The 12,228-nt window shown below is 46.5% G+C and overlaps 1 protein-coding gene across 1 annotated transcript in view; it reads right to left on the bottom strand.

Annotated features, from left to right (window-relative positions):
- Window positions 1-12,228, bottom strand: part of LOC126413016 (myrosinase 1-like) — a 210,660-nt gene that overhangs the window by 185,476 nt on the left and 12,956 nt on the right. The window contains exon 5 of the mRNA XM_050082909.1: window positions 6,763-6,946. Coding sequence (XP_049938866.1) covers window positions 6,763-6,946 — 184 coding nt within the window. The remainder of the gene's footprint in view (window positions 1-6,762; window positions 6,947-12,228) is intronic.

Here is a 12,228-nt window from a genome sequence, read left to right as displayed (position 1 = left end):
CTACAACCTTGTCTCACTCCCTTCCCAACCACTGCTTCCCTTTCATGCCACTTGACTCTTATAACAGCCATCTGCTTTCTGTACAAATTGTAAATAGCCTTTCGCTCCATGTACACTCCTGGAAATGGAAAAAAGAACACATTGACACCGGTGTGTCAGACCCACCATACTTGCTCCGGACACTGCGAGAGGGCTGTACAAGCAATGATCACACGCACGGCACAGCGGACACACCAGGAACCGCGGTGTTGGCCGTCGAATGGCGCTAGCTGCGCAGCATTTGTGCACCGCCGCCGTCAGTGTCAGCCAGTTTGCCGTGGCATACGGAGCTCCATCGCAGTCTTTAACACTGGTAGCATGCCGCGACAGCGTGGACGTGAACCGTATGTGCAGTTGACGGACTTTGAGCGAGGGCGTATAGTGGGCATGCGGGAGGCCGGGTGGGCGTACCGCCGAATTGCTCAACACGTGGGGCGTGAGGTCTCCACAGTACATCGATGTTGTCGCCAGTGGTCAGCGGAAGGTGCACGTGCCCGTCGACCTGGGACCGGACCGCAGCGACGCACGGATGCACGCCAAGACCGTAGGATCCTACGCAGTGCCGTAGGGGACCGCACCGCCACTTCCCAGCAAATTAGGGACACTGTTGCTCCTGGGGTATCGGCGAGGACCATTCGCAACCGTCTCCATGAAGCTGGGCTACGGTCCCGCAAACCGTTAGGCCGTCTTCCGCTCACGCCCCAACATCGTGCAGCCCGCCTCCAGTGGTGTCGCGACAGTCGTGAATGGAGGGACGAATGGAGACGTGTCGTCTTCAGCGATGAGAGTCGCTTCTGCCTTGGTGCCAATGATGGTCGTATGCGTGTTTGGCGCCGTGCAGGTGAGCGCCACAATCAGGAGTGCATACGACCGAGGCACACAGGGCCAACACCCGGCATCATGGTGTGGGGAGCGATCTCCTACACTGGCCGTACACCACTGGTGATCGTCGAGGGGACACTGAATAGTGCACGGTACATCCAAACCGTCATCGAACCCATCGTTCTACCATTCCTAGACCGGCAAGGGAACTTGCTGTTCCAACAGGACAATGCACGTCCGCATGTATCCCGTGCCACCCAACGTGCTCTAGAAGGTGTAAGTCAACTACCCTGGCCAGCAAGATCTCCGGATCTGTCCCCCATTGAGCATGTTTGGGACTGGATGAAACGTCGTCTCACGCGGTCTGCACGTCCAGCACGAACGCTGGTCCAACTGAGGCGCCAGGTGGAAATGGCATGGCAAGCCGTTCCACAGGACTACATCCAGCATCTCTACGATCGTCTCCATGGGAGAATAGCAGCCTGCATTGCTGCGAAAGGTGGATATACACTGTACTAGTGCCGACATTGTGCATGCTCTGTTGCCTGTGTCTATGTGCCTGTGGTTCTGTCAGTGTGATCATGTGATGTATCTGACCCCAGGAATGTGTCAATAAAGTTTCCCCTTCCTGGGACAATGAATTCACGGTGTTCTTATTTCAATTTCCAGGAGTGTATTTTACCCCTGCCACTTTCAGAATTTGAAAGAGAGTATTCCAGTCAACATAGTCAAAAGGTTTTTTTAAGTTTACAAATGCTAGAAACGTACGTTTGCCTTTCCTTAATCTTTCTTCTAAGATAAGTCGTAGGGTCAGTATTGCCTCACGTGTTCCAACATTCCTACGGAATCCAAACTGATCTTCTCCCAGGTCGGCTTCTACCAGTTTTTCCAATCGTCTGTAAATAATTAGCGTTAGTATTTTGCAGCTGTGACTTATTAAACTGATAGTTCGGTAATTTTGAAACCTGCTTTCTTTGGGATTGGAATTATTATATTCTTCTAGAAGTCTAAGGGTATTTCGCCTGTCTCATATATCTTGCTCACCAGATGGTAGAGTTCTGGCAGGACAGGCTCGTCTAAGACCGTCAGTAGTTCTAATGGAATGTTGTCTACTCCCGAGGCCTTGTTTCGACTTAGGTCTTTCAGTGCTCTGCCAAACTCTTCATGTAGTATCGTATCTCCCATTCCTCAAGTACATCGCCCTTCTATAGACAATCTACTCTCCTGGAAATTGAAATAAGAACACCGTGCATTCATTGTCCCAGAAAGGGGAAACTTTATTGACACATTCCTGGGGTCAGATACATCACATGATCACACTGACAGAACCACAGGCACATAGACACAGGCAACAGAGCATGCACAATGTCGGCACTAGTACAGTGTATATCCACCTTTCGCAGCAATGCAGGCTGCTATTCTCCCATGGAGACGATCGTAGAGATGCTGGATGTAGTCCTGTGGAACGGCTTGCCATGCCATTTCCACCTGGCGCCTCAGTTGGACCAGCGTTCGTGCTGGACGTGCAGACCGCGTGAGACGACGCTTCATCCAGTCCCAAACATGCTCAATGGGGGACAGATCCGGAGATCTTGCTGGCCAGGGTGGTTGACTTACACCTTCTAGAGCACGTTGGGTGGCACGGGATACATGCGGACGTGCATTGTCCTGTTGGAACAGCAAGTTCCCTTGCCGGTCTAGGAATGGTAGAACGATGGGTTCGATGACGGTTTGGATGTACCGTGCACTATTCAGTGTCCCCTCGACGATCACCAGTGGTGTACGGCCAGTGTTGGAGATCGCTCCCCACACCGTGATGCTGGGTGTTGGCCCTGTGTGCCTCGGTCGTATGCAGTCCTGATTGTGGCGCTCATCTGCACGGCGCCAAACACGCATACGACCATCATTGGCACCAAGGCAGAAGCGACTCTCATCGCTGAAGACGACACGTCTCCATTCGTCCCTCCATTCACGCCTGTCGCGACACCCCTGGAGGCGGGCTGCACGATGTTGGGGCGTGAGCGGAAGACGGCCTAACGGTGTGCGGGACCGTAGCCCAGCTTCATGGAGACGGTTGCGAATGGTCCTCGCCGATACCCCAGGAGCAACAGTGTCCCTAATTTGCTGGGAAGTGGCGGTGCGGTCCCCTACGGCACTGCGTAGGATCCTACGGTCTTGGCGTGCATCCGTGTGTCGCTGCGGTCCGGTCCCAGGTCGACGGGGACGTGCACCTTCCACCGACCACTGGCGACAACATCGATGTACTGTGGAGACCTCACGCCCCACGTGTTGAGCAATTCGGCGGTACGTCCACCCGGCCTCCCGCATGCCTACTATACGCCCTCGCTCAAAGTCCGTCAACTGCACATACGGTTCACGTCCACGCTGTCGCGGCATGCTACCAGTGTTAAAGACTGCGATGGAGCTCCGTATGCCACGGCAAACTGGCTGACACTGACGGTGGCGGTGCACAAATGCTGCGCAGCTAGCGCCATTCGACGGCCAACACCGCGGTTCCTGGTGTGTCCGCTGTGCCGTGCGTGTGATCATTGCTTGTACAGCCCTCTCGCAGTGTCCGGAGCAAGTATGGTGGGTCTGACACACCGGTGTCAATGTGTTCTTTTTTCCATTTCCAGGAGTGTATGTACTCCTTCCATCTTTCTGTTTTCCCTTCTTTGCTTAGAACTGGGTTTCCATCTGAGCTCTTGATATTCGGACAAGTGGCTCTCTTTTCTCCAAAGGTGTCTTGAATTTTCCTGTAGGCAGTATCTATCTTACACCTAGTGAGACAAGCCTCTACATCCATACGTTTGTCCTCTAGCCACCCCTGCTTAGGTTGAAAAATAGAGAATTTTGTTCATTTCAGTCTAAATGAATACCTTAAATATGTATCGCTTTCGATCAGCATTACTTTCTCCATGAACAAATATGAGGATCCAAAATGCGTAGTGTTCCTACTTTGTTACCGACCATGAACTGAAAGATATTCACACAGTTAGTCGCTTTTATTTAGCGTAGGAAATCGAACGACTGTGAAACACATTACACCACAGTTACTCACTGTGTCTTTACGAACACATACAAATTCCGGAATTGCGTGTGATTCTCTTATGAAATGAAAGTAAACGAAATTTGAAGCATTAATAATAACTTTTCAACAATATAGCAAGGTAGTTTGATTGGATTACAAACTATGAACTCAAGCAGGAGAGCTTCTGTAAAGTTTGGAAGGTTGAAGCCGAGGTACTGGCAGAACTAAAGCTGTGAGGACGGGGCGTGAGTCGTGCTTGGGTAGCTCAGTTGGTAGAGCCCTTGCCCGCGAAAGGCAAAGGGCCCGAGTTCGAATCTCGGTCTGGCACACAGTTTTAATCTGCCAGGAACTTTCGTATCAGCGCACACTCCGCTGCAGGGATAAAATCTCATTCTATGAAGTCATGTCTTGCGTGTAAACATAGTGCAATACTTATCACATTTAAATGGGTAGCCTGTCTTCGTCGCTATCGAGCGAGAAATGCAAATCGTAGACACTTTCTGTAGAGCATCACTCGACAACAGTAGAACACTATGTGATATCCATAGTTAAGAGTGGTAACTGCTGCTTTTTACAAAGGGCGAGGGAGTTCAGTACCGCTGCGGCAGCCGTTGTCGGGTGCCAGACAGATGTGGCGCATGTGGCGTTCAAAAGCAGGCAGTCTGCCAAGAAATCTGTCACAAAAATTTTACTGGACGGAATTGTTATGACCGATTTATACCAAAGTAAAAAAAAAATTCTATTTGCTTTACCATTGCACTCAATTGCTTGAGCATTCAGGGAAAAGGCCCTTTGAAAATTTAGAGGATGATTGGTGTTGAAAGTAAAACGTTGGCTGCGTTCAGACGACACGCAGTTTACCGATAGATCGTCGGTGTAAAAATCACAGAGGTCCTCGAACAGAACACAAGACTTCATTCAGAAGCTGACATAGCCTACAGCTTCGCCAGTTCGTGCAGACAACACTACCAAAGAATACTAAGATGTTCTTTGTCCCATATCGTGTTCGGTGCGGACTTAAGACTGTGCGGTGTCCGGCCGTCGGCCAGGTTTTATGGCGAATAGTGTAAATAACAACAACATCAGTAGTTCTAGTGGTTAAAATAATAAACATATATGATATTACAGTGTTATCAGTCTTATTGGTATCGTCGTAAATAGTTTTCTTACCATGTTATTGTGGAATTGGAGCAATGGCACAATGTGTGAGAAGCTTAGCAGCAGTACGTATGTAATCATACATAGAGAACAATTTGATTGGTCCAAAGAAGAGCTTGAATAAAAACAAGGATGAGACGGGGATATAAATAATTAGCGATAAGGAAACCCGGGATAGTGATGACAGATTGAAAGGAACATTGATTGTCTTTTGTTCTAAATAAAGAAATATCGAATATTTCTAGAGGGAAGTTTTGCCTACGACACCATATAAAACACAAGAGTCGCCGTAAATGCTGCTTGATGTTGGAACAAACACAAGTAAACTGCTACTTGTTTCGAATGGATAAACAAATAAATGAATTAACTCTTTAGTCTCGTAATGTGTTACTGTTGACGACGACAGTCTGGATCACGTTGGAAAGCTGTTGTTTTTAGGATCCTAAAACATAACCTCATGTTGTGGGGGTCCACAGTTAACATCGCTTTTCCATTTAAATCTAAGTGATCATGATTTTGGAGGCACTGATTCACTTTGTCTATGATCTTTTAACGTTGCGAGTTTATTTTAGACATTACTGTATTGATTTTCATATCTACAGAATGGGGCTGCCGTGATGATGTGGCTTTAGGCCGTGAAACTGATTGTGTACTAATAAACAACAATTTTAACAGCTGTTTGCGGAATTCTTCCTAACATTATGCATTTTATATAATTCCTAACTGAATAATGTGTAAACAGTGTACAGACGCAGCTGCTATATAGCTATGGGACCGTTGCTTTTCACAATATATATATATAAATAACCTAGTAGATAGTGTCGGAAGTTCCATGCGGCTTTCCCCGGATGATGCTGTAGTATACATAGAAGTTGCAGCATTAGAAAATTGCAGTAAAATGCAGGAAGATCTGCAGCGGATAGGCACTTGGTGCAGGGAGTGGCAACTGACCCTTAACATAGACAAATGTAATGTATTGCGAATACATAGAAAGAAGGATCCTTTATTGTATGATTATATGATAGCGGAACAAACACTGGTAGCAGTTCCTTCTGTAAAATATCTGGGAGTATGCGTGCGGACAGATTTGAAGTGGTATGATCATATAAAATTAATTGTTGGTAAGGTGGGTGCCAGATTGAGATTCATTGGGAGAGTCCTTAGAAAATGTAGTCCATCAACAAAGGAAGTGGCTCACAAAACACTCGTTCGACCTATACTTGAGTATTGCTCATCAGTATGGGATCGGTACCAGGTCGTGTTGACAGAGGAGATAGAGAAGATCCAAAGAAGAGCGGCGCGTTTCGTTACAGGGTTATTTGGTAAGCGTAATAGTGTTACGGAGATGTTTAGCAAACTCAAGTGGTAGACTCTGCAAGAGAGGCGCTCTGCATCGCGGTGTAGCTTGCTGTCCAGGTTCCGAGAGGGTGCGTTTCTGGAAGAGATATCGAATATATTGCTTCCCCCTACTTATACCTCCAGAGGAGATCACGAATGTAAAATTAGAGAGATTCGAGCGCGCACGGAGGCTTTCCGACAGTGGTTCTTCCCGCGAACCATACGCGACTAGAACAGGAAAGGCAGGTAATGACAGTGGCACGTAAAGTGCCCTCCGCCACACACCGTTGGGTGGCTTGCGGAATATATATGTAGATGTAGATGTAGCACGTAACGTTTAAATTAGCCAGTATGTCTCCTAGTGAAATGCTCACCATTCTGAGTGGCGCGGAACTGTTCGTTGTACAGGCGGTAGACCTTCCCGTGGGCGCGGATGAGGGTGTGCGCCGCCAGGTAGTTGCCGATGCCCGAGGCATTCTGAGAGGGCGCCTGCCAGCCCACGCTCGAGTAGCCGCTCGTGACTGCCACGGGCTCGTTGAACGTGATCCACCACTTCACCTGCAACCGACCACAGTCTCTTCTAAACAGGAGCTCTTCACCTGACTTAGAAATAATTCAGGCATCAAAGATTCGCTTCTCCAGACTCCTTCCTCCCCTCCCCTCATATGTAACTAACAATTACCTCAAATTTCAGAGTGACATACAGCCTGAAATTTTAACAGTAGCAACGCTAAAGTAAGTACACTGCCTAACAATATTACAGGACCACTTTTTCGAAACCCTGTAATTGTTTGACATTCCGATTCATAAGTCTGAAACTTGTCTCAAAGTTACTTACGACCTTCCTCCGTAATGATGTGTACTGACGTGTAATGAAGCAAAAGCGTGACGAACTGCGACGTCACTTACGGGATCAGGGACGCTTCTGTCAGCAGTGTCGACACGTAAAAAAGAAGAAAAGGCCATATCTCAGAGGTTCATGTGAGTTAGGTTACTGATGTCACAGTCGCACGAAATTTTACCGCATTCTGCCAAACCCCACCAAGGATCAGTCACACCACGGAAAAGTCGTCATACCTCCTCTTATCCACATTTCACGCTTTCTGTTGATCCTCTGGGAGGAAGGACAGGACCACAACAACGAACGATAAAACCATGCTGTTTTCTTGTGGATGGCCGAGGAAAATATGGTTCTACTCTCCCTCGCAAAGGCGACAAAAGAAAGAGTGTAATGTGTGTAAGAAGGAGAGAGGGGGGCAGGTGTGACGACCTTGCCATCGTGTGACACGTCTACGTTGGCTTTGGGCAGAGGTTTAGACGTTGACGCCTTGCTGTTTGAAGCATTGCCGAGCCCGAGGGTGACGTTGCAGGGCGTCATGCTTTTTACCATTGCAGAGGAAGGTTTAGACACATTTGGGCCAAAATTTCAAACTTATAGGGCAAAAGGAAACAATTAAGGGCTTTCGAAAAGAATGATCCTTTAATTCAGTTGCGCAGTGTAAAGTGTTTTAAAATAAGAAATACTTATCTTCTTCACCCATTTGTCCACAGTATACTGCTTTGTCATAAAGTCCAAAATAATGCAATAATGGTAAAGTCAGTATTTTTAAAAGTATTCATCCTAAAATTTGAGAAGTAATTGTCTCACTCAAATCATTTAAAAACCATAATAGCAAAAAAACTCTTGGCTTTGAAAACATCGTAATTCACACAATATAAAAATGTGTGTTCTTACTACTGAGAGTACTTTTCTTAGCACTAAAATTCTGAACCCATACCTGCAGACATGACGTCATCAGAAATTTTCCGGGGTGTGGGAGGAGGGGGGATGGTGGGCTCCGAGAGATGCTAGGGGTGCGGAGCAAGACAACAAAATTGCAACTTTTTATAAATCCTTCAGTATGGAGTTGTGTAACGCTACAAAACTAAATTATAGGCGAGAGAGTTGATGGTTATCTACTCACCAGAAATCACGTCTGTGAATATCCGTGTACACTGGATTCCAGATTTGCAGAAAATGTCCCACTATGACAGCAAAGTACTCTTCGAGCCAGGAATGCGCTCTGAAAGTTCCTCAGACTGTGATAGGTGGCGAGGACAAGGCTGTGTCGAGATGCTATCAGCAGTGTTGGAACCAACACAGATGCATCAGGAAACACACACACAAACGCACCATCCCACTATTTTACTGTTGTGAAAAGTGAAACAAACATTGGCACGTACCCCCGAACAGCCATCTTGCTCTGCTAGTACGATCTGTAACCCATGCTCCGTCATCTTTGTTCTTCGTTCTGTGTACCCGTCTCTGCACCAAATTTACGACAATTCGACGTCTGATCCCTGACTAACTTTTATCACTTGCCATTTGTAGCAGTTTTTCGCTGATGGTTCTCCTCACCTAGCACCATTTTAAAGGGCAAGAAGATAAGGTGTTATGTTCTACACTAGGAAAATACACTTAATGTTACTGACTGCATTTAAATCTTATGTACATTGTGAAAATTCCAATGTTAGTTTATGTTTAAACAGGTGTCCATCGTGGTTACTATACTAAGGAACACTAATATTTACTTACTGGAATTATGTATCTCTAGAACGTTTAGTGACTGTATCTCATTCCCTTTCATAATCAACAAGTAACAGCAAGAGCGAATTCCAAGATAATATGTAGCCAAGTTCACTCACCTGACACTTTAGGACAGCAATACGTACTGAGAATGAGTACTGCCGTTCAGGAGCGCTCCACCCATTCCCTCCGCCCCCACCCCTCCCCCGTCCACCACAGCCACTTGCACACTGGGGTATGTGCATAACTGATGAGGTAGCCACGTTACGCAACATGGCGTTGGGGATTATGCGATGCTGAACTCTAGGTGTCAGTCAAAGGTCAGCATTCAGCGGCTTTCTAAATTGCGTTTTGGTTTTGCTCTTGTCATGAATGATGTTTTATCAGTCTTCTCAATTTTAGTTGTGTGACAACAGTTGGTGATTGGTTTCTTTCTCTGAGTTAACTGTCTGTAACTTCAAGTGGTTAACAAACGACTTTCACTCGACAATGACATTATGTTTCAAGACAATAAAAATTTATTTTTGTGTAATTTAGCGTCGTGATGATTACACTGTTTTTTCATACAGTACGTCTTACATTACTTCACTAATTCTACAACATGTACCCAGCGTCCATGTTTAAATACTTAATATTTGTTTCATATACAACGCGCCGCAATCACTTAATACTGGAGCTGGCTCATGGACTAGGCAACATATGCGTACAGCAATCGCGTTTATCTTCTATAAGAACATTTCGGCAATCCTGCTAAGCTAACGCTGATATACACTGAGGTGACAAAAGTCATGACACATCTCCCAATCTCGTGCCGGACCCCCGTTTGCCCAGCGTAGTGCGGCATCCCGACGTGGCATGCACTAAATAGGTCTTTGGATGTCACTGCAGAAATATTGAGCCATGTTGCCTCAACACCCGTCCATACTTGCGGCTGTGTTTCCGGTGGATGTTGTTCATGAACTGATCTCTCGATTATGTCCCTTAAATGTTCGATCGGATTCATGTTGGATGATCGCTCAAATTGTCCAGAATGTTCTTGAAACCAATGGATAACATTTATGGCTCGGCGAAATGGCGCATTCTTATCCATAAAAACTCCATCGTTATTTGGGAACATGAAGTCCATCAATGGCTGCAAATGGTCTCCAAGTGGCCCACATAAGCACTTCCTGTCACTGATCCATTCAGTTGGACCACCAGGACCCTGTCTACTCTACGTAAACACTGCCTACACCACTATGGAGGCACCACCAGCTCGCACAGTACCTCGTTGACATCTCGGATCCATGACTTCGTGGGGTCTGCACCACACTCAAACCCTACCATCACCTCTTCCCAACCGAAATCGCGTATCATCTGGGCTTTTCATGGTTTTCCAGTCGTCTGAGGTCCAACCAGTATGGTTACCAGCCCAGGAGAGGCGACGTCGTGTAGTTAGCCAAGGCACTCTCGTCGGTCACCTGTTGCTACATTCTATTAACGCCGCATTTCGCCGCATTGTCCTAACAGATACGTCCGTTATACGTGCCAAATTGATTTCTGCTGTTATTTCACGCTGTGGTGCTTCTCTGTTAGTACTGATATCTCTACGGAAACACCGCTACTCTCGGTGGGTAAGTGAAGGGCGTCGGCCACTGCTGTGTCCGTGGTGACAGGTAATGCCTAATGTTTGGTATTCTTGGCACACTCTTGACACTATGGATCTCGGAATGCTAAATTCGCTAACGATTTGCGAAATGAAATTTCATATGCCTCTAGCTCCACCTACCATCGTGCGTTCACTGTCTGTTAATTCCAGTAGCGCGGTCATAATCACGTGGGAAACCTTTTCACGTGAATCACCTGAGTACAAATAACAGCTCCGCCAAGGCAGTGCCGTTTTATGCGTTGTCTACGCGTTGCTACTTCCACTACTTCCACCTGTATATGTGCGTTTCCAACACATGACTTTTGTCACCGCATCGTAGTTTATCTACGTAGATTCGGCATCGTCATAAATTATGATTTCCATCACACGAGTTCTCCATTTTTAGGTTATCAATCTGTGACAGGTGACCAACACATTTGTCCCACTCGAACTGTTCCTATAAATCCCGGTTTTAGTACACTTTGAGGCAGTACCGTATGAGGTTCACACTCTATTTTCGAGTCCAGTTGTGTTACTTGCAAGTAACTCTGTTCCTTCGTAACGCTTTGCGCATGCTTTGTCGTCTTCGAACTGAAGTTGTCAAATCTGATTGCGTTGTTAATGGGCCAGATTCAGTGTCTGGGAGTGAAATTCAAGGCAGAAGCCGAGCCCTAATCTTGTGTGACCACTCAGGTACAGTTTTTAAAGGAGTGGTAGACTTACGAGTTGGTAGCGTTAGCCGTACATAACTAAGAAGAGTCTGTGCACTTTGACGTCACAGGACGGCTCCCTATATTCTAGCAGAATAGAAATGTCCGCACCCAGATTCCTTCCTCTTCTTATTTCCAGCATATAATGGACATCACACAATGGAAACGGAAATGAGCGTTTGGCGTCATTGGCCGGGACCGCCTTGGTGCAGGTCTTATTACATTCGACGCCACATTGGGTGACCTGCGCGCCGAATGGGGATTAAATGATAATGAAGACAACACAACACCCAGTCCCGGAGCGGAGAAAATCCCCGACCCAGCCGGGAATAGAATTCGGACTACTTAAGACGGCAATTCGTCGCGCTGACCATTCAGCTATCGGGGCGGACATCACACAATGATAATCTGCTATATTGTTATTGCATATGCAGTAAGTATGTTCATCGAATAAAGTACTGCAGCGCCGGCCAGTTGGTTCAGTAGATGGAGTGTTACGTTAGATTCCTCAAGGTGGAGGGTCTGATATATTAACTAGGCACATTCGCGTTTGCTAATTTTAGTCTGAGTACAGAAGTATCTAGCTTCTTAAGCGTTAGGCTGCAGTTACAGAAGTTCCTGTAGCCGTGAAGTTACCTATAACTAACTCAGAAATGCGAATGCTGCCACCATTCCACTTAAATATATATCTCGCCTTCAGAGATTGACTGTGTTCTACAACACACTGCATTTCTTTTGGATTTCCTATCTATCGTCAGCATCACTTCCTCTGTCTTTGATAACTCCACCTCGTTAATACGAGGGCTGTCCAGAAAGTAAGTTACGATCGGTCGCGAAATGGAAACAACTCTGAAAATACGATAAAGCTTTGCAAAGATGTGTTGGGCAGTGTCTGTAGTATGACTCTAGGTAGAAATATGTCGCTCTTTTCATTCCT

The sequence above is a fragment of the Schistocerca serialis genome, chromosome 7 (assembly GCF_023864345.2).
Source record: "Schistocerca serialis cubense isolate TAMUIC-IGC-003099 chromosome 7, iqSchSeri2.2, whole genome shotgun sequence".
In the NCBI taxonomy this organism is placed as follows: Eukaryota; Metazoa; Arthropoda; class Insecta; order Orthoptera; family Acrididae; genus Schistocerca; species Schistocerca serialis.
Note: the sequence above shows the minus strand (reverse complement) of the source record. Positions and strands in the feature narration are given on the sequence as shown.